The 22631-nt window shown below is 36.1% G+C and overlaps 1 protein-coding gene and 1 non-coding gene across 4 annotated transcripts in view; both read right to left on the bottom strand.

The window, feature by feature from the left end:
- Nucleotides 1-22631, bottom strand: part of KPNA4 (karyopherin subunit alpha 4) — a 94579-nt gene that overhangs the window by 33164 nt on the left and 38784 nt on the right. Inside the window, exons 12-17 of one of the 3 annotated variants that reach the window (XM_060149925.1) lie at nt 19117-19245; nt 17657-17761; nt 14435-14506; nt 12526-12688; nt 9826-9920; nt 8122-8161 (exon numbers count right to left, since the gene is read on the bottom strand). In XM_060149925.1, the coding sequence (XP_060005908.1) occupies nt 8122-8161; nt 9826-9920; nt 12526-12688; nt 14435-14506; nt 17657-17761; nt 19117-19245 (604 nt within the window). Of the gene's footprint in view, nt 1-6091; nt 8162-9825; nt 9921-12525; nt 12689-14434; nt 14507-17656; nt 17762-19116; nt 19246-22631 lie in introns of those variants that run through there. The other 2 variants (XM_060149924.1, XM_060149923.1) reach the window with 2 other exon arrangements.
- Nucleotides 18584-18907, bottom strand: LOC132521431 (small Cajal body-specific RNA 7). Its single transcript, XR_009540879.1, has one exon. It is a non-coding gene; the product is annotated as a small Cajal body-specific RNA 7 (non-coding RNA).

The following is a 22631-nucleotide window of genomic DNA, read 5'->3' on the forward strand; positions in this document are numbered from 1 at the left end:
GGAGTGGTCAAGTGTCTAGTTTTTCTGAGTCAAGATAAAGATAAAAAATTGCCCATTTAATCTAGTGACATATAGGCACTGGTGATTTTTCAAGGGCTTTATGGAGTGATGAGGGCAAATGAAAGACTAGTGGGTTGAGAATGAGGCTTGAGCAATTGGAAGAAGCAAACTTCTTAAAAGAACTTTGGCTGTGGTGGTAAGGGGAGGATGGAGCTGGAATGGGAGGGAGGGCTCCACTTTCATTTTTATGTTGGGAAGTATTTGTTGCATGTTCAAATGTTAATGGGAAGGATCACACTGAAGGGTAAGAGTTGAATACAAAGGAGAGAAAAGCCATAATTCATAGTGTGAGATTCCTGAGAAGTAGCAGGAGATAGGACTGAAGACAATGGGACTGCCTTAGTTATGAGGAAAGCTATCTATCTCCTCTAATATAAGTCTCCAAGCTGGAAGTGAGCTGAGGAAGTTTCTCTCATATAGTTTCTCTTTGCCACCTCCCCGCCCCTAAAATAGGAAGGGTAATCTACTAAGAATGAGGGAGAAATAGAGGGCTAGGATTTGAAAAAAAATTAAAGTCTGAATAGCCAAACGAAGTCTTAAGTTGGAGATAATGAATTTAGAGATAGTAAGTCTAAATTTTTTGTATGCTCCATCAAATGCTCTGATGCAGTCCCCAAACATTGGGGTTTACCAAAGGTACCACGTACACCTGTCACTGTACTTACTTCTTTTAACGTATCCATTTGACTGTCTTTCCCTCAGTAAACTAAAGTGAGAGCAAGTACACATTTTAATTGGCTTCATACTCTAACTCCTGACTTAATGCCTAGCCCAACATGGGTTCTCAGATATTTGTTAAATGTAAAAAATACGGCTTCTGCCTTTATTTCCAGCAAAAGTTAAAGGGAAATTCTCCTAGCTGCTGTGCTTATTATTTACGTAGGATTATTCTGAGTGCTTTACATGAATTAACTCATTTAAACCACAAAATAACCCACTGGGTAGGCATTACTACATTTTCCATTTTTCAGATGAAGAACCAGAAGCACCTAAAGTAACTTTACAAGGTTCCACAGGAGTTAAGTGGCAGAGCTAGGATATGAAGCCAGAAACTCTATCAAAGGGGCCACTGTATGAATTTGCTCTTAAAGCCTCTGCAACACTGAACAGGAAAAAATGAGTAAACACCATGGTGATTATCAGAACTGTTTAGATCAGGACTAGATAAAACTGAGGGAGTTCCTTGGGCTTGTTCCTAATTATTTCTAGCACCTAAAAATTTGTATAATTACTAGTCTGGTAGAAGAAAGCTTATGTAATTATTTTAATCAAAGAGCACTGCAACATCAATAACCAAAAAGCATTCTAATAATTTCATACTATAGACTAAAACAGTAATCAGTTACCTTTATGGTTTGGATACTTTCTTTGTAAAAACACTATTATGATACAGATATTTCAATAAATCACACATTTCAAAAATTAATTGCATCAATAGTATTATATATTAGGTTACCCCCTGCTTTATATTATGGAAGGCTGGTATTTGAAAGACACATGACGATGCATCGCAATATCCTGTGAGTGTCAGATATCCAGATCTGACATTGGGTAAATATCAAAAGTGAAAAAAGAAAACAAAGAAATGAGCATTCATCTGGCAATGAATGCCTTCCTACAGAAAGCATTCTAAACTTCAGATGCAATGAGGCAAACTGAAAAATTCCAAATTGAAGAGTTTTAGAAATAGTCACTACTATCAGTTCATGTGAGAGGTTGTATTGTAATCACAAACCTTTCAGCGTCTACAGAACTCATGGCACTTTCATAGGGTTTACAGAGCTTTGTTTATTTGCTGACTTTGGCCCTTAAGAAGCTTACAATTTAGTGGAAAGACTGAAATGCAGATGTGATAGAGCAGTGACTGAACAGACTCTACAGACTGAAAAATTACCATCGGTGTAAAACACACACTGCAAAGTGACAGCTAATGGGGATGGCAAGGGTAGTAGACGGTACTGTATATATTTGGCTTCCTGAAGGAGACAGATATCTGGAATGTTCAAGGTATGTAAAGTGGTTGAGAATTCAGGATCCAAACAAGACACTTCCTATCTGCTACCTCTAGCTTTCTTTACTCTCTGCAGCTGGGAAGAATGGCAAAAGAGTTACCCGGGGATAGAGAAAACAGGGAAACAAACTTTTCAGTACATCACTAGTTGACTCAAACTGGAACAAAGTTACTATTTAGGTACCTTCACAGCTCCTTAACAGCTTTCCTATAACCATCTTAAACAGGTTCAAAGGGGGAAAAAAAAAAGATAAAACCCAGTTTCTCTGCATCAGTTATATGGTTACATAGGCTGGGCATCTTGTAGATCACACTGGGAGCTACTAGATTTGAGGCAGTATGTAATTTGTTTATGGAGGGAGCACACTGGCAAGTACAAAGGGAAATGGTAGGAGATAGAAAATACCCATAATAGGTTAATAGATAAATTTTACGTTAATGAGTTGAACAGAGGGGATAACCCCTGAGAAACAAAAAGTACGGCAGTAAGGCAGGAGAGACTAAGGGTATGTCGATTTCTTCCCAACCCCACAACTATGAGCCAAAATGACTTTTGGCTGTGTGGCATGTGGGATCTTAGTGCTCCGGCTGGCAACGGAACCTGTGCGCCCTGCACTGGAAGCGTGGAGTCTTAACCACTGGACCGCCAGCGGTTTCCCTGTTTTTGTTTTTTTTAAGATAAGAGAAATACCCTCCTAAGCTGAGTCCAAGTGTTGGATATTAGCATTATAGTATCCAATTACAAAATCAGTAAAAAGGTAACCATGTAGAAAGTATGGGGGAAAGGTGGCTCAGAATGCTCAAAATCCAGAGGACGAGAGAGGATGGGACACTGAACGAATGATATGGAAGCAGGATTCATGCTTGAAGAATAACAGAAAGAAATGAAAAGGTTATAAAAAATTTTCTTCACGAAGAATAAAACTGGAAGAACTGACAGTCTGGAAAAACTAAGTTAACCTGGAGTAAGCATAGTTAGAGCTGCAAAGATGCAAAACTTGTGGAGACAAGGTAGAAATTGGGCCAATAATGTAAGTGATAAGAGAGGAGTGCAGGGACTTCCCTGGTGGCGCAGTGGTTAAGAATCCACCTGCCAATGCAGGGGACATGGGTTTGAGCCCTAGTCCGGGAAGATCCCACATGCCGCGGAGCAACTAAGCCCGTGCGCCACAACTACTGAGCCTGCGCTCTAGAGCCCATGAGCCACAACTACTGAGCCCGCGTGCCACAACTACTGAAGCCCACGTGCCACAACTACTGAGCCCGTGTGCCACAACTACTGAGCCTGCATGCCACAACTACTGAAGCCCACGTGCCACTACTGAGCCCGCATGCCACAACTACTGAAGCCCACGTGCCTAGAGCCCGTGCTCTGCAACGAGAAGCCACCACAATGAGAAGCCCGCGCACCACAACTAAGAGTATCCCCCGCTTGCCACAACTAGAGAAAGCCTGCGCCCAGCAACGAAGACCCAATGCAGCCAAAGATAAATTAATTTTTTTTAAAAAAGAAAAAAAGACAGGAGTGCAGGCCTCTGGCAAGAGGTAAATCAGAAATGTGCAGGGCGGTATTTACTTTCCTTCACACTCAGCTGCTCTTATACGCCAAGTAGCAGCTGTCAAGTCAATTTTATAAACAGTACATCCTGGCATGGACATCCTGAACCAAATTTGTCACCTAAAGGGCCTGAATTTAGAATATTCAAAATTAATGGAACTGCTTAGTTGTATCTTGAGAAAAAACATTCAATCTACCTTCCTGTATATTATTGACATGATAGTTAATATGCAATGTGACACTACAGTTCAGTTGCTTCTGATCACACTGGAATACAGGCTTTACAAATCTTCGTTTTTTCCGTCTTCCTTTAACTTAGGAATTAACTCATTACAATAAGACTACAAATGTGCACTCTGATTTTATTTAAAGGCATATGTGCATAATTTCATTACTTATATTTTTAAAGAGTATACACTTCATTAATGTGTTTGTTAAAAAGAAAAACCATTTTCTCCTTAAATGTTTAAAATGTCAAGTTTAGGAAGTAAATAATCCATTAAACCTCAGGAGTTAACTGGTAACTTCTTTTGATTCAAGCTAAATTGGCCTGTTTGTAGTTCACCTTCTTAATATCCATAATGAAAGATCAATTTTTGGAAACTCAAAGAAATCAAATACAGTGGACCCTTGAACAACATGGGTTTGAACTGCTTGGGTTCACTTATACATGGACTTTTTTCACTAAATATGCACTACAGTACTACATGATCTATGGCTGGTTGAATCCTTGGATGTGGAACCACGGATATGAGGATTTTCGATTTTTGACTGTGCAGAGGGCCGGCACCCCTAACCCCAGCTTTGTTCAAGGGACTAGCTACACAGCACTTAGATTGTACTTAACAATTATTTACATGGCATTTACACTGTATTAGGTATCACAAGTAATCTAAAGATGATTTAAAGTACAGTTGACCCTGTAGTATTTAGTGAAAAAAAAAAATTGGCATTTAAGTGGGCCTGCAAAGTCCATACTGTTCAAGGGTCAACTGTAATTTCAAAACTCACAAGCTTCTATAAGAATTAGTGTTAGCCATTCCTCAAAATACAGATATGAAAAGCTGCATAAACATTTTTTTGCATTGGCTCACAAATTTAAATGAACTCAGTTTTAGAACAGTAATTGAAAGCATAGCTTCCAATGGTATGGGAGGTACAATCTGGGTCTTCTCTAGCCCTTAGTAGCTGTCTGGCCTTGATCAAGTCACTTCTTCACAACTCTATCATCTGAAGCGGGGGACTGGGACAGTTCATTCATATTCTGAAATTCAGACTCCCACAGAACCCCTAAAACTGTATGTATATGCATTTTGGAAGGAAGCCGGTGCAAAGTTCTCAATAGATTCTCACAGGTAAACTTCATCTAAAAATAAGTTTGCAATATATTACTGATCACTTCTAAACTGCTCCAGCTCTAAATACTAGTATTTCTTTGTGATATAGGAACTCTAAGATGGCTCTCAAGATTCCCTGGTGTACATAATACCCTTTATAATCCCCTTTACTCAAGTGTTGGCAGGATACGTGAATATGATGGATATCATTCTGTGATTAGGCTATGGTATAAGGCAAAGAGAAAGGGATGTTGCAGGTATAATTAAGGTACTAATCAGTTTGGCTTTGGGTCAATCAAAAGGGAGATTATAGGGCTTCCCTGGTGGCGCAGTGGTTGAGAGTCCGCCTGCCAATGCAGGGGACACGGGTTCGTGCCCCGGTCCAGGAAGATCCCACATGCCGCGAAACGGCCAGGCCCATGAGCCGTGGCCGCTGAGCCTGCGCGTCCGGAGCCTGTGCTCCACAACGGGAGAGGCCACAACAGTGAGAGGCCCGCATACCGCAAAAAAAAAAAAAGGGAGATTATAATGGGTGGGCCTGATTTAATCAGGCGAGCCCTTTAAAAGAGAGCTTAGGGCCTTCTCTGAGATCAGATTCTCCTGCAGGCCTTGAATAAGCAAGCTGCCATGAGTCCTGCATCTGTAAGAAAATTATTCTATAAAATCACTTGGCCTATTATAACCTCACTGGCTTACTTTGAACCAGGTTTTTGTTTACTAAGAAACATGAATTATGCAAAGTACTATTATGTTCACCTTCTGGTAACTTAAGCCATTTGTAAAAACCATGCTTTGTATGCAATCTATTTGGAACCATATGTTGTAGTTACAGAAATACTTAAAATATAGCTCAAGTTGTCTCTCTCAGTCCATTTTGCTGGAGGGGTGAAGGAAGGTCAAAAGCTTGGTTTGGACAGGGAGAAAGTAGAAGCAAAGATGGTGTCACCTGAACAAATTCAGTCAGTTAGAATATTAATACGTCTATACTGAAATTAAATAACAAGAAATTTCTTCTGTAATGTTGGGTCTATATCAAAAGCTTATGAAAGACAAGCAAACATAAGCCACTGAGTTACTCTAACTTTACACTAATATATGAAAAAATCCACACAGCACACACACACGCCCCATGTAAAACATTGCTTTGAGTTTTAATGTTTATCTCCCCAAGACAGCCTAGCCTGCACTCTACTTGGATAAATTTTACAAGCTAGTTTTCTGCTGCTTCTAGTTTTAAACTTTAACCATGTTTCTGATGACAAGGAATGCTGCAAAAATACTCTAGTTCAACAAAGAGTTATGATCACAAAATAATTTTTATCCATTCTACAGTGTTTCAGAATTACCAGTTGATTTTTAAACACAAAGTAGATATAGATGCTAATGGTGGCTAATCTGGTATGTTTCTTATAGCAAACTGTTGTTCATGCAACACTTGTGCTCAAAGGGGAAGGCACAGGATTTCCTACAATGAGCCACCTTATAAAGAGTTCTTTTTGTACAAATTAATTTATGTCACATTTAATTTAGTGTGCATAACCTCGAAACTGAGGCATTATTCCAATTTATAAAAACCACTTGCATAACTTTTATGCAAGTTTTAAAAATACAAAGTTTTCTCCCTAAAGTGGCTCAAAATAGATTGTTCATGGCTGCCTACATCTAAGATAAAAAGATTCTAAAACAATTGAACAGATTAGGCATATTATTAAAGGTGTTCAAACCATTACTTGATTTGTACATCTACTCAAACCTCTTCATCGGTCTTTATTCAGCAGTACATATGCACCAAATTCCATTTTAGAAGTTTCCATATCATTTTCATAGAAAACAAAGTTTGAAAACAAGTAACATTTAAACACAGCACGGTATTCTACCACAACTGAAACTTTTTTCTTCTTCTTCTTTACAGGACTCAACAAAATCTAAAAATGAACTAGGCTGTAGATTTACCTCATGCAAAGATCTTTATGTTATCTCTGAAAATGAAAAGGATGGCTTTTTAAAGCACATTTTACTGTTTTATACTATTATGGTAACTTGTGTACTGCAACACAGTCTATTTTGAGGGAAATTTATGGTTTTTTTTCATGCAAAAATCTACACAAATTAGTTTTGATGATATGGAAAGCTTTTCATAGCATCAAACATTCATCTGGTGCAAATGCACAGGGAAACCTTCCTGAAAGTTTTCTGACTTGAGAAGCAACTAAAAAGCCATACTAGGTAAAGTAAATAAAAACTAAAAACAAAACAAAAACCCCACAAAAAAAAACAAAACAAAAAAAAAAACAAAAACTAAAAAAAAAAAAAAACCCACAAAAAAAAAAAGAGGGGGAAAAAAAGGAGGGGTGGGAAAAGGGAAGAAGGGAAATAGAAAACACAGGCTGCAGAGTACACCAATGTCTGCTGCTGAACTGGTCTTTGTTTTCATGTCCAGTGTACAGTAACACTTATGATCTCACTTTGATGATTTACTAGGTTTGTTATCAGCCCCCTGAAGGCAAATCAAGCTTGCATGCGTTCACATACAGCACCACAACCATACTCTCGTACACAGTCACTCCAGGACTAGGAGTCTGCTTCATGAATGAAGAGCCCTAGATTTCAAAGATGAACCTGGCTCTCTATCACTGAGCCAGACATTCATTCAACATTGTCCATTCACACACTGCTTCATAGCAAGGCCTGGGCTCATTTTCCTTTGACTTATATGGGCATCCTATTCTCTTTTATGCTTATAAGGCTTGAAGATGACATTACTGCACTTTCCCCTCAGCTGATATAATGTCAATGTTCCTCCTCAGGCACTGAATATCTGTGACCTGTAGCCCTTTTACTCTGAACAACCTAAATAAGCATTCATGTAAAGTTTTCATTACATTTTGCCACTCATTCTCACTCGCACCCACTCGCCATCTTGACCTCATTTGGGCATTTTCTGTGATTCCAAATGAAATCTTCACATTTTCTTTCCCGATTTAATGCAGCAGCAGATCCCATGAGCCAAGCTTGATGGATCAAACCTTTTTATATATATGTGTATATATATATATATCTCAGTGCTGCATTGTACCTAACTTCCACAACATCTTTCTAAAACTGGAACCCTTCTGTTGGTACATTGGCAGATGAATTGAAACCAAATGTTCCACCTTGTATTGCCTCTGGAACAAGACTAGGATCTTCATCAATCTAAGGGAAAAAAGGAAAAAGAAGGTGATAATTAGTTTAAAAAAATAGCATTGTAGTACTATTTCCATTTAAAAAGTATGGGAGGGCTTCCCTGGTGACGCAGTGGCTAAGAATCCACCTGCCAATGCAGGGGACACGGGTTCGAGCCCTGGTCCCGGAAGATCCCACATGCCGCAGAGCAACTACGCCCATGCGCCACAACTACTGAGCCTGCGCTCTAGAGCCCGTGCTCCACAACAAGAGAAGCCACCGCAAGGAGAAGCCCGCACACCGTAACAAAGACCCAACACAGCCAAAAATAAATAAATTAATAAATTAAAAAAAAAAAAAAGTATGGGAGATGATAGGTGCCAACACTGTCCTACCACCCCTTTAGAAACCTGAAACACTTTATAAAGGCTTTTTCTTAAGAGATGCCAAAAAGAGAGGAAACTTAAGAGAATATGCAAAACGTGTATCTTCTGAAAGAATGAAAGAGAAGTAATACATTGGAAATGGTCCTACATCTCAGAGTATACTCACTGTAATGCTACCACTTTTGGAGAGTAAGTGTATTCTTTGGTTTATCTTTTAATAGCAATTGGAGACAAATGACTTTTGAGCTTAAAGTAGTAAAATAATAGCTCTGCTAAAAATGTATAATATTCTTTCTATATGCTTTATATCTAAACGTTGAAATTCCACAAAATTATGCACCTATAGTGTAGTTCCTATAAATAGGCACATCATCTTTATTATTCTTTTCATGATGCAACAGAGTAAACAAGACCTGCACGTTGAAGTATCAGAAATCATAAGGCTTTATGTATACCTAATTATCAATTAGGACTTCTAAAAACCCAACTTTAAGACATGTGACAAAAACTACCTTTAAAAAAGTATGCTTTTCAACTACTATTATATTTTAAATGGGACTTAGCTTGATAATCTGTAATTCTTCTTTAGTATTGTCCTTGTCAAGTTAATGTTCAAATCATGCATGCTTAACAAAATATTTAATAACATTCCATTTTTTTTTTGAAAAGTTGAGAAAATAATTCAAGAGATCCACTGGTGGTTCTATCTATAATCACTATAATTTTCTAAGAAACAACGGCTTTAATTTTAGATTTAACTTTCCCAAAGAGGTGATACTAAAAATAATTCTTTAATTTCAATTACCATATACTGACAATCTGAAGATACTCTTCTGGACTATACCTTACATTATATAGTAATATATATATTATTAAGAAATAATTATATTTCTTGATATTTTTTTCATTTTATCTATTTATCTTTGTATTAGTTTTTGGTGACCAACTAAAAATAACAGTTACAATATATTCAAATACAGATTAATTATTGTCATAATGGATTTATTATAGGATATACTAGGCTTCACTGTTTTGTTTATAAAGACATCAAGGGAAAATAAAGCCTGATTTATCCACTGTCAAAAATTCTTTTTTTTTTTTCTTGCCATTAGAGCTAGTACTACTTTTTAATACCTTGAAGGACTTTAAAATACTGAAATATTTGTACTTCTGAAATAAGTAACATTACTGTCATATATCTATTTCAATTCCATTCCCCCCAAATACATACATATACGTCCTAGCTTACATTTCATCCAGACTTATGCTTATACATAAAACTAAGAAAATTATAAAATTATTAAATACATCATCTGAAGAGAAGAACTGATCAATGATCTCATAGGCCAATTTGTAGATGTCTTCATTTTCATGATTTTGAAGTTGTTCAATTTTCTCCAGTCCTGTAAGAAATTTTATGAAGTGAAATAATGGTAATATTTAAAAAGCAGTGACAAAAAAAGTTACAATAATCTTGGGAACACAAAATCCAATTTTGAGGAATCTATTCTAAAGGTGAATCTTATAAATAAAAAGGTTTTATGCACAAAGATATAGCATATTTATCTTTAAAAAATTATCTGAGTATCTAACTACATATAAACATAAGCAATGGGACATCTATCTACTCAGCAGAATAACTATACACATCAGTGTTTATAAAGAGTAATAACATGTAAAATTGCTTTGTTAAAAGTTAAAAGCTGGGAGATCCCTGGTGGCCAGGTGGTTAGGACTCTGGGCTTTCACTGCTGTGTGGGACCGGATTCAATCCCTGGTCGGGGAACTGAGATCCCACAAGCCATGTGGCATGGCCAAAAACACACACACACACACACACACACCCCCAAAGATGCAAGGAAAAAAAAAGTTAAAAGCAAATTCCTTCTACTTTGTAGCATCTGCCAAGTTTTTCTAGTGAGCATTTAGGAAAAGAACTTTTAAGTACTCGTGATTAATAAATATGAATGTTAAGACAGCTATTCAAGTATAATGAAAAATGATCAAGATCAACCACAGTATTTCAGGGGAAAAGGGAATTTTCCCTGTAAATATTAATAAATTTATTAAATCATAGGCAGAATATATTAACTTAACCTATTGATATGCAAACTGGATATTGTTTTGCTTTACAGGAGTAATAATTACTTTTAAGGCCTCTGAATTAAAGTGAAATTGCCCTTTCATGAGTGTTCTTCCTTTATCTATTCTTTAAGTGGAGGAGTTGTTATGGGCATGTTTCTCACTTTTCACATTCTCTTTATGGGGCCCTTCCATGAAAAAGTTTAACTACTACATATAGGCTGAGGACTTATAACTCTATGGCTTCATTTCTTTTCTGAGCTTCAGATGTTGAAAATCTTAAACATGTATGATAATTCCACAAGGATATTTCAACAGGTATCTAAAACTCAAACTATCCAAAACACAATTTGTTCTTTGCCATTCTTCATTTACACTGTTTATTATACTGTATTCTTATTGGTGATAATCAACAACAGTTTGAAATCTGAGAGACAGACTAATAAATTCCCCTTACCCTCAATACTCTATAATCAAATCTCAAAAATCTTAAAGTCTATCCGTTTCTTGAATCTTGTCATCTCCCCCTTTTCTCTATTATCACTGCCTTCATTTATTGTGGCCTCAACACAATATATAGAAACCACCTAGGTGGTTTCCTGCTTGTCTCTAAATGGTTCCATTCCCTTCATATCCATGGCTCCATTTAAATACATCAATTCACTAGGTAAAATCTTCCAATGGCTTGTCATACCCTACAGCAGAATCCTTTGGGAAGTTTATAAGATACATATTCCTAGGGCTCGCCTCCAGTGAAGTAGGCAATGCTCAAGATCTATATTTTTATTTTAATATATAAGAATAAATTTTTAATAATTAAAATGTTTATATGGTAAAAGAAAAAAACATACAAGTAGGAAAAATTTTTAACAATTCCTGCTTTTAATTTTTCTGGTACTCCCTTTCTAATTATTTCCCTAACAGTATTCCCCATGTCCTGTTCCCAACTTGATAGTTATGCATTTTTTGTTGCTGTTCTATTTGTCACTTTAATAACTTTAAAAATACTTACTTCTTATTAATTTTCAAGCCTCTGAACTCTACTAAGGAAGCTGAAGATACTGGTTCTCCTACTCCTAGTTACCTCTCCCTCCTTTCATTTACTTCTCAACTTCCATCAGAAAGATCTTTACTTTTATGCTTATTCAGGTTGATAACATTTACGTGTTATTCCACAGCCATATCTGAGACTTCCATGTTCTGTCTACATGTTAATCCTAAGGGTTGAAAGCTAAGACATGTTGTTTATCTTCCTGGTGGCTCTGGTACACTGCCAGATTTGGGAACCACTGCCCTAAAGTATCTGCTGTGCTACAAAGCTTCTAAGACTGCAGGGGCCTGGTCAATGGCTAAGTCTGCAGCCTTGTCTTTTGGCAGTTTCTACCTCATATTTTGTGATTCAGCAACACTAAACTACTTATAATTTGCTGAATGCTATTTCTCACCTCAGACTTTGCTCATGGTGTTATTTCTGCCTGGAACACCTTTCATCCCTTTTTACTTTATTAATCCTTATTCATCTCTCAAAATCCAGCTCAGGTGTCACTTCCTGCTTCTTCCAGGATGGATTAGGGTATTTCCTTTTGTTGTACATTTCTATTAGGGTAATTAGCACATTAAATCAGTTCATATTTATCTCCACGACTAGACTACATGCCTTGAGGGAAAGGACTGTGTCTTGTTTACCACCGTCTTCCCAGTACCTTAGCACAGTGCCTGTTCAATATATGGCAACAATTCAGTTACCTAAGCATATGCAAGAAGCTGAGCAGGACTGTACATATAGAATACAGTATTTACTTTATTCTATTACTTGATTATCTAAGACAGAAAAATACAGAAGTGCTGTATTAGTTAGAAAATAAAAGTAGTTACAAAAAGAACATTAAAATGTGGAATAATATCAATAGCTTATAATAAACTTACCTCCACATTCTTCTATAAGATTGGCTATGGTTTCTGCCTCATCTTCAGCCATTTTTAATATATTACTTAGTCCATCGAGTACTACTTGCACAACTTGTGCATCTTTTACAGTCAGCAAATTGCAAAAAGGTGGGATAACATTTTGTTGGATTAGGTAGGCCACCTGAAGAATGAAAATACCATGATATGATAAGTGTTAAGTGAACTTCATGCGTGCACCCTATTATCTCACTGGAATAATTTTTTTTTTTTTTAATTTTCATTACTATCTAGCTAGCTAGCTAGCTGTGTTGGGTCTTCGTTGCTGCATGCAGGCTTTCTCTAGTTGCGGTGCGTGGGCTTCTCTTGTTGTGGAGCACGGGCTCTAGGCACGTGGGCTTCAGTAGTTGTAGCACCCGGACTCAGTAGTTGTGGCTCACGGGCTCTAGAGCACAGGCTCAGTAGTTGTGGCGCACGGGCTTAGCTGCTCCGTGGTATGTGGGATCTTCCCGGACCAGGGCTCGAATCCATGTCCCCTGCATTGGCAGGCGGATTCTTAACCACAGCACCACCAGGGAAGTCCTCACTGTAATAATTTTGACTTTAAAATCTTGAATATGGAAATATGACCTCACCTCTCACATGATAAGTTAGACTACATTAATCTAACCTTCTTTTCTTTTTAATGTAGTATGTTAATTTTACATGAACTTAGAAAAAAAACTAAAGTGAAAATGAAGGAATCACTCAAGTTCATATGACACATTTCTTTGCCATAAGGAGTACTTCCTTCAGAGATCCTTTCTAACATTAAGAAATTATGAAATCAGTTGAGAGGCTGGATGATTATTTTTTTAAAACTGTAATTGTTCAATTTGAGAGCATCCTCTCTTTGCTATAACATTTAGCACTAATATATACCTGGCCACCTCTCAATCTGCTATTCTATTGGTTCCATAAAATTTGCAAAATATTCTTCTATCATTTTTCTATTTAGTTATTTCCATGTATTGTATTTATATTCTACTCTGTATTCATATTTGAGTGGATTCACTGGTCACCACCAGTCTGTACCTTATTTGTGACAATTATCAGCTCCAAATTCATCCTTTTTCACTTGTCTGTGAAACATATTTGGGACTTTTTTTTTTTTAATTTAGTTTTGGCTGCGCGGGTCTTAGCTGCGGTATGTGGGTTTTCTCTTCTCTAGTTGTGGCGCGCGCGTTCCAGAGCGCGCGGGCTCAGAGTTTGCAGCAGGCTCTCTAATTGAGGTACATGGGCTCAGTAGTTGTAGTGCAACTACATCGTGTAGCTGTAGTGCATCGAACACATGTCCCCTGCATTGTAAGGAGGATTCTTTACCACTGGACCACCAGGGAAGTCCCCCATACCTGGGACCTTTAAAACTCATTTTCTTTCGCCAGTTGGCATAATGTTAAGCTTTGTCACCTGCACAACTGTGAGAGTAAGTGCCTCTTTATATTTTATGCCCTAGGCACCTCACATTGTTCACCGTAGTTCTTAGTCCCAGCTTTCTGGCTGAGTTTAGTTCCTTGTTTGGTTTGCTGCCAGATAATTTTTGTTGTTGTTCATTTGTAAGGAGAATCTGTGAGGCAGTTTCATGCTGCCCTATTAACCTAAAAAGTCTTGTTTTTTTCTTAACACTGTTAAAAAACGAAAAAAACAACCCTGACCGTAAATGCTTCATCTTACCACGGATTAGAAAATTCTTGTAGGCCAAGAAGCTGGAAAGAAAACACTTCACATCTACGAAATATAACTAAAGGAAGTCAAGGTGACACTTTTATGTATCACAGAATGCCTGTTATCTTGCTATTATCTTAAATTATGATTTACTAAAATCTAAATCTTAGAATTATTGGTACTGTTATTTTACCAGTTTTGAGAAATAAATAAGAGCTGAACTTACTTGATCTTTCCTTCCGCTAATTGTTAAGTTACTTATGGCCCATGCAGCTTCTTTCTGAGTGCCAAAATCTCCCTGTAAAAGCAAAGTAAAGAATACAAATTGCAATATAGGGTAAACTGGAAAAGGTGTTTTCTGAAATGATTTTTCAACTGCTTATTCCCCTAGGTTTTCTTCTAGCCTTTCTATATACATATAATAAAGATAAGGCTTTGAACTCAAATTACCCTAAACAAATGGAGATTCCTTTTTGTGAACTTTCCCGGCAACAAATTGACTTGATATTGCTGTTCAGTAATATCAGATTAAATGAAGTCAATGATTAAATAAAATCAGTCAAAAAAAAAAAGGAAATATACAATTGTACTTTAATCAAAGAAATGTCAGGGTAAGGTATCCTTTTAAACACATAAAGTTTTAAAAATGAAAATACCCACCATTAATGAGACTGTCATAAAGCCATTACCCTCATATATTGTCTTTCAAATATAAATTGATAAAATAAATTTAAAATTCATTTAAAAAGTCATATATATGATTTAGTAATCTCACCTTTCAGAATTTACCAAGCAAATAATTCAAAACAAAGTAATATTATGTATCTTTCCATATAATGTCTTAGCAGCACATAAGAGTCAGAAAGTAAAAGCAACTTAAACAACAGAGGAATAACTAATTATAGCAAATCTAAATAATAAAATAATAACCAGCCACTAATGTTAAGATGACTAGCAACTTGGAAAAATGCTTAGGATGTATTAAGAAAAGAATATGTAAATAAGAATGAAAATTAAAACTGAAGTGGATTAACACAACATTGTAAATCAATTATACTTCAAAAAAAGAAAAACTGCAGTGGGATATCTACTCTTATTTATCAGATTGAGAAATCCCAAATATGTGTTGGTGAGACTGGCAGGAGTGTAAAACGGGACAATCTTTCTAGAGGTGGATGGGCATTATATAGCAAATTTACATATGTGTCTATTTGTAGATCCAGTAATCCTAAATACAACCTGGCAAAAAACATGGAAAAAAACTTTACATAGGCATTTCCTTATATTTAAAGTATAAACAATAGACGAATAAACCAAAAACTAATAAAAATGATCATCTGTAAAGGAAGGGAAAGAACAGGGAGGAATGGACAGAAACAGAAGTTAGACCTCTGTGTACATACCTTGAAAACAAAGTACATATTTTTTACTTGGAAACTATAAATGCTTCATATAACCACAACAAAATAAAAAACAAGGGAATTCCCTGGTGGTCCAGTGGTTAGGACTCCGTGCTCTCACTGCTGAGGGCCCAGGTTCTATCCCTGGTTGGCGAACTAAGATCCCACAAGCCACACAGTGTGGCCAAAAATAAAAAAATAAAAAACAAAACCTAAAGTAATTCCCCCCAATAAAAAACAAACAGAAATAACCTAACTGTATATCAAGCTGTATATGTTAACCACACATAACAGGAATTATTTCAAGTGACATTATTTTTAAGTACATCATTGATAGAATACATCCTAAAGACAAAAAAGTCCTCAAGGAAATCTCAAAAGTGGAGTAATCATGTTGTTAGTGTCAATGTAGTCTTGTTATTTTGATAGATTTTATATTATATATCTCAAAATATAACTCAAATAATTATGTTCATGTTTTTGGAAGATTTCCAGCATAAAAGAGATAAAAATATAAAATCGAAGAAGTAAAAATAAAAACACTGCTATCTTAAATACCCAGTAATATCTGATAGCTTCCTTTCATTCATGATTTGTTTTTTATGAATCTCATGTTCATAAAATTACAATATGCGTATTTTTCACTTTCTTAAAAAAAAACGGTCACCTATTTTGTTCATTCAAGCCTACGTACCACGACAACCTTATAGCAATGATTATCCTCAGTACCTGAACTATGATCTTTAAATACCATTTGCTACAAAAAGGAACCACGACACCCTGGAAAATAGTTAATTCCAGGCGTAGATCAGGAAATATACAAGGTAAGCCTGGGAATCATATCACATCCAAAAGGTAGGAAGCTCTCAAAAACTACTGCAGTGATGTAAAAAAGACATAGGCACCAAATTTAAGAGTTGGTCAGGGACAACCTGAACGTCAGAAAGAATAGCTACAAAGGACTAAAACTTATATAAAAAATATACACATATGTAAATCCATAATTTCCTTAATGACACTAAAAACTTTACACTCGTCTCCTTTTGAGGTCATTAGGGAACCATGTCATTCTAAAAACAGTGATAATGAGCAGGGATCAAACATTTGTCTTGCCTTTCCTATATGAAATATGTTTTAGAGTAAACCAACAGTTGATAGGGAAAAGCTCTTTTTTCTTCTTTATTGAAGAATCATGGCTAATACATAAAGAATGGCAGAATTACAAAGTCATCATTTTGCAGTTCCTAGTATAATAAGTGATCTAGGTAATGATCATCATGACTGCTGAAAAACCATTATGTGAAAGAATGATGAATAACTTTATAATAATTGGCTGGAACAGGCTGATAACATCTGAGCTGACTTAATCTAAATATCACTAAATGTAGGACAAACAGATAGAATGTTTCTCCTCATGTGAATCATTAGTGCATGACTGAACCCGATCTACCAGTTTATAGGAAATTAGCCTCTACTACCAGTTTGTAGGAAACATGGAAGAAAAGAAGATCGAGATATCCTCTCTTTAATTAACAGATCAGTGTTGAGAAAAAAATCCTCATGCTGTGAGTGGACACTTTAAACTGTCTCTTTCCCAAACATTAATGTAAGCATGCAATGATATGGCGTATAAAATAGCACACTTACTTGCTGTTTGATCTTGGGCAATTTATTTGTCTATACCATAGTTTCTTCATCTGTCAAATGGGAATAATTCTTAACCTCACAGAGTTACAGTAATAAAGAAATAAAGTAATATATGTAAAGTGCTTGGTACAATATGTGAGCATTTATAGTCAGTAGTAGTAATATGAATTTTTAATAAACTTCAGGATAATGGTAGTTTTGACAAAAGAATGATATAGAAAAAGGGCCAGGGGTTTCTAAAAGGAACTATTTCTTGTATATAAAAAATGCTTGAACGTTTTAATATTAATACTATTTTACTGTACTACTCATGCCATTATATAGGTTGTAATTAAACAGAAAAATATATATTCATATAATTCTTTTCCTCTTACACAGAACATACAAGATGACTTTCTTACCTTATCCAAAAGGTGTATTATCATTGGTACAAGATTGGCATCAATTACTGCCTGAACCTGCTGCTGATTTCCTGCGGTGATGTTAGAGAGGAACCACACTGCTTCCTGTAGAACAAGATCCTTTCAATATTTCTCATTAAAAAATAAAATCTGCAGCTGAACTAGGAAAAAGCACATTCACTACAACGTCCAAATGATTTTATGGAGTATGTTCCATAATAAAAAATTTAGGAATATGAATTCCTCTATCCCCTTTCCATATTTTTCTTTGGACAAATTGCTAATGACCCTAGTCTAAGTTATAATGAACTAACCCTTCTAAAAAATTCTTGAAAGCAATGTTCCCAAACACTAAGACTCAAAAGAAGCTTGGCTGAACAAATACTAAGGAACTGATGAGCTGCAATACAAATACAAATCCTAAAACAATTGTAAAGGAGATTCAGCATCCTCCTCACATAGCGTGCTTTATTTATTCTCTCTTCTGTTCTGATTGAGTCGTAGCCAAAGTAGATAAATCTCTCGATTATTCATGATAATGGAGACACAAAAACTGAAATAGTGGATTGTTTTAGTATACTTATTTGTAATAGTCATTCATTGCACCATCTCTCTCAAGAGGTAAAGTGGAACCAGATGTTTGACAGCTTTATTGGTCTACCTTAATGATCTTTTTATGCTACCCTTTACACCACAATGTGCTACTTCTACCAAGTTGATTACAAGTCTTTTTTTTTTTCATAGACAATAAATGCATACTAAAAACACAGAATGAAATAAGACAAAATATCTGCCTAATGTCCTATGTAGGATATTGCTATAATTTACCAAAGTTAATAAACTTATTAAACATATGAATTTACTAAAGGGAAACATTTTCTCTATTTTAAAAAAGTAGTAAACAGTAGTAGTGTGCAGTAGGCTCTTTTGGATCAGATCACAGGATCATGTTTAATGAACCTGTTAGAGATTTTAGGGTGCTAGGCTACTTAGGTGAGCTGTTCTTGGGTTATAATCATCGGCAATGTTGTAATCAACAACCCATGTATTTCTACAACAGCCTCAGATGCACTCCAACGTCAGCATCACCAGTCAGTGCCCCCTTTTCATAGCCTCCACAAGCACACACACATGCACACACACTCTATCAAATAGCTAAAAAATATTAAACTTAGATTACTTAACTTACGTATTAAAATCTTCCAATCACACAACATTCAACACCCAATTATCTCTATTTCATCATTTCCAAGAGAGCCAAATGTGCACTGTTTACAATCGGTTTTATATATGGAAAATCATGTACCAATCCATGTCATAAAGAGTAAAATACTTTCTCTTAATGTCTAAATGACAGTTTATGTTAATAAACGGTATTAAAGACACTTGAGTCTCTAATTTTGCAAATGAAAATGGCTACTTTATATGCTAATTATTAAATAGTATTTAAAAATACTTACTTTATTAATTTTCTCTTTGGGATGTGTCAGAAGTGCGGGGAAGTGTGAAAGAGCATCACAGTTCAAAACTACTTGTGTTTGCTCATCAGTTCCAGTAACAATGTTGCCCACAGCTCGAAGTGCTGCTGTCTGAAACATAAAAAGATTTAATGAGATGTTGTTCTATATGAATCACTTATTACCACAAAGGTATGTTAGGCAGGTTATGAAAGATATATATATATATTTTATATAAATTTTTTATTTATTTTTGGCTGCATTGGGTCTTCACTGCTGTGCGCGGGCTTTCTCTAGTTGCAGGGAGCGGGGGCTACTCTTCATTGCTGCGTGGGTTTCTCACTGCGGTGGCTTCTCTTGTCCAGAGCACAGGCTCTAGGTGCATGGGCTTCAGTAGTTGTGTCATGTGGGCTCAGTAGTTGTGGCTCATGGGCTCTAGAGCGCAGGCTCAGCAGTTGTGGCGCACGGGCTTAGTTGCTCTGCGGCATGTGGGATCTTCCCACACCAGGGCTCGAACCCATGTGCCCTGCACTGGCAGGCGGATTCTTAACCACTGCGCCACCAGGGAAGCCCCAGGTTATGAAAGATATCTTTATGCATTCATGCCTACCTATCCTTTTTGAGCAAGTTGTGTCAGATACTGATTTAGGAACAGAGGAGTGAATAGGACAGACATAAACCCATCTCCTATGGAGCTTCCATTATTGTAAGAGGAAACAGCCAATAAACAAGTAAGTATGAAGGATAATTTTAGATAGTAATTATGGCCATAAAGAAAATAAGATAATACAAAAGCTTTTGTGGGAATATGTTTTCAGTTCCCTTGGGTATATACCTGGAAATGGAATTGCTGGGTCATATAATAACTCTACGTCTAACTTTTCCAGGTACTGTCAAACTATATTCCAAAGAGGCCGTATCATTTTACATTCCTACCAGCAATGTATGAGGATTATACTTTCTCTACATCCTTGCCAACACTTGTTACTGTCTTTTTGATTATACCATCCTGGTGGGTATAAAATGGTACTTCACTGTGGCTTTGATTTGCTTTGCCTTAATGACTAAGGATGTTGAACATCTTCATATGTGCTTATGGACCATCTGTATGCCTTCTTTGGAGAACATTAAAATTTTTAAACCATTTAAAATTAGGTTGCTGGAACCTCCCTGGTGGTGCAGTGGTTAAGACTCCACGCTCCCAATGCAGGGGGCCTGGGTTTGATCCCTGGTCGGGAACTAGACCCCACACGCATGCCACAACTAAGGAGCCCTCGAGCCGCAACTAAGAGCCCACATGCCACAACTAAGGAGCCCACTTGCTGCAACTAAGACCCAGCACAACCAAATAAATAAATATTAAAATTGGGTTGTCATTTTTTTTTGTTGAGTTTTAAGAGTTCTTTATGTATTTTGGACACTAATACCTTTTCATATATATGATTTGCAAACATTCTCTTCCATTCTGTAGGTTGTCTTTTCACTTTCTTGATTGTTTCCTTAGAAGTTTTTAATTTTGGAAGTCCAATTTATCTATTTTTTCCTTAGTTGCTTGTGGTGTCATATCTAAGAAACTACTGCCTAATCTGAGGTTATGAAGATTTATGCCTGTGTTTTCTTCTAAGAGGTTTATACTTCTGAATGTGACATTAAGCTGTTTGATTCATTTTGAGTTAATTTTTTAAAAATATGGTGTGAAGTAGGGTTCCAACTTCATTCTTTTACATATGGATATCCAGTAGCCTCAGCACCATTTGCTGAAAAGACTATTCTTTGCTCACTGAATTTTCTTGGCACCCTTGTTGAAAATCAATTGATCAAAAATGTGTAAGCTTATTTCTAGACTCTTGATTCTATTTCACTGATCAATATGTCTATCCTTATGCTAGCTAGAATCACAAAGTTTTGTTTTCTCTAGCTTTGTAGTCAAGTTTTGAAGTGAGAAGTCCCCAAACTTGGTTCTTTTTCAAGATTGTTTTGGCTATTTCTGGGTCCATTGAATTTCCATATGGATTTTAACAGGAATTGCATTTAATCTGTAGATAAATTTGGGAAGCACTGCCATCCTAATAATACTGAATCTTCCAATCCACGAACATGGATGTCTTTCCACTAATTTAGGTCTTGTTCAACTTCTTTCAAAAACGTTTTGTTGTGGCCTAGCTTCTTTAACAAGTAAATTTAACATGGGAAAGAAAAAAAGGAGAAGAAAGTTGTAGAGTAACAGAAACATAAAGACATAGCTACCACATGCAATGTGTTGACCTTGTTTGAATACTGATTTGGTCAAATTGTGAAAAAAAAAAATGAGGCAATAAGTAAAATTCAGATACTGATTGGATTTTAACATTACGGTTTCCTAAAGTGCTCTAATTATTGGTATGGTGGATATGTTAAAAAAAATAGCCTTACTTTTTAGAGATGCAACCTGAGTGAAGTTAGATATCTGGAATATGTGTCAAAATAATTTGGTGGGGAAGTAGAGATATAGAGGAAATCTACATAGTTCATTACATTATTCTTTCTATGTTCCTAAATTATGGCATGAAAGTTGAAAAAGTTTTAAAAAATCTCTATTAGTTACCAGGTAAAGTACAGAACATAACTTTCCTTGAGAGATGGCTCAAGTGAAAGTCCAAGCCCTATTTTCTCAATAAAGTCCAGTATTAAAACTGAAGATGCATTCTGAAAAAAACAAAAACAAAATGCAAACCAAAAACCTATACCAAGACATAAGTACCACACTTAAGAAATGCAAACTTCATAAGAATCTAGTAGGAATATTTAAAATAAACCACAAATAACCCTAAATGACAACTTATTCTATAATCAATTCTTCTGAATTTAGCTAAGTGTTCCCTCTTTTCTTTAAAGTGCTTTAAATTTTATAGCAGTGAGTCTCCATTTTGACAGTACATGAATATAACCTAAAGAGCTTTTTAAAGCCCAGGTTTCTAGGAAATATCCAGATTTACTGAAACAGTATTTCCAGGAGTAGAGCAAGGGAAATACACTAATTTTTTTCTTTAGGCTTCCCACTGCTGATTTTATTGTCCAGCCATGGTTGAGAAATAGTGAATCAGGTTAACAGTTTTCCTTATGCTATTATTGTGCTTTATAGGCTCTTAGTCATTCTAAGATTAAAGCATGCTATTTACCTCAGAAGGACAGGGAGAGCTTGCTGCTTGCTGCATCTCCCTTTACCACCGTAGTTTGACAGCTACTGCTTATAATATTTGTGTGAACTTCTCACCTTCTCTTTTTTGGCTCTTTCTAGATGCAGATTCTTTGGGATAAATATTTACATGGAAGGATTTTAAAATAATAAAACAAAACAAAATTAAAGAAAAAAATTTTAAATAACTGAGAGAAGACAATTTAGGAAACCCCTAAGCAGCACACTTCAGTACAAAGCCTTATCACAGTGCCAGTGAAGCTAAGCATTAACTAAACTTGCCAGGTGCAGTGAAGGAGAATAAAAAAGGACAGCTGTTGGGGGGAGGGGGGTGGGGGAAGGA

Source organism: Lagenorhynchus albirostris, chromosome 5 (genome assembly GCF_949774975.1).
Source record: "Lagenorhynchus albirostris chromosome 5, mLagAlb1.1, whole genome shotgun sequence".
In the NCBI taxonomy this organism is placed as follows: Eukaryota; Metazoa; Chordata; class Mammalia; order Artiodactyla; family Delphinidae; genus Lagenorhynchus; species Lagenorhynchus albirostris.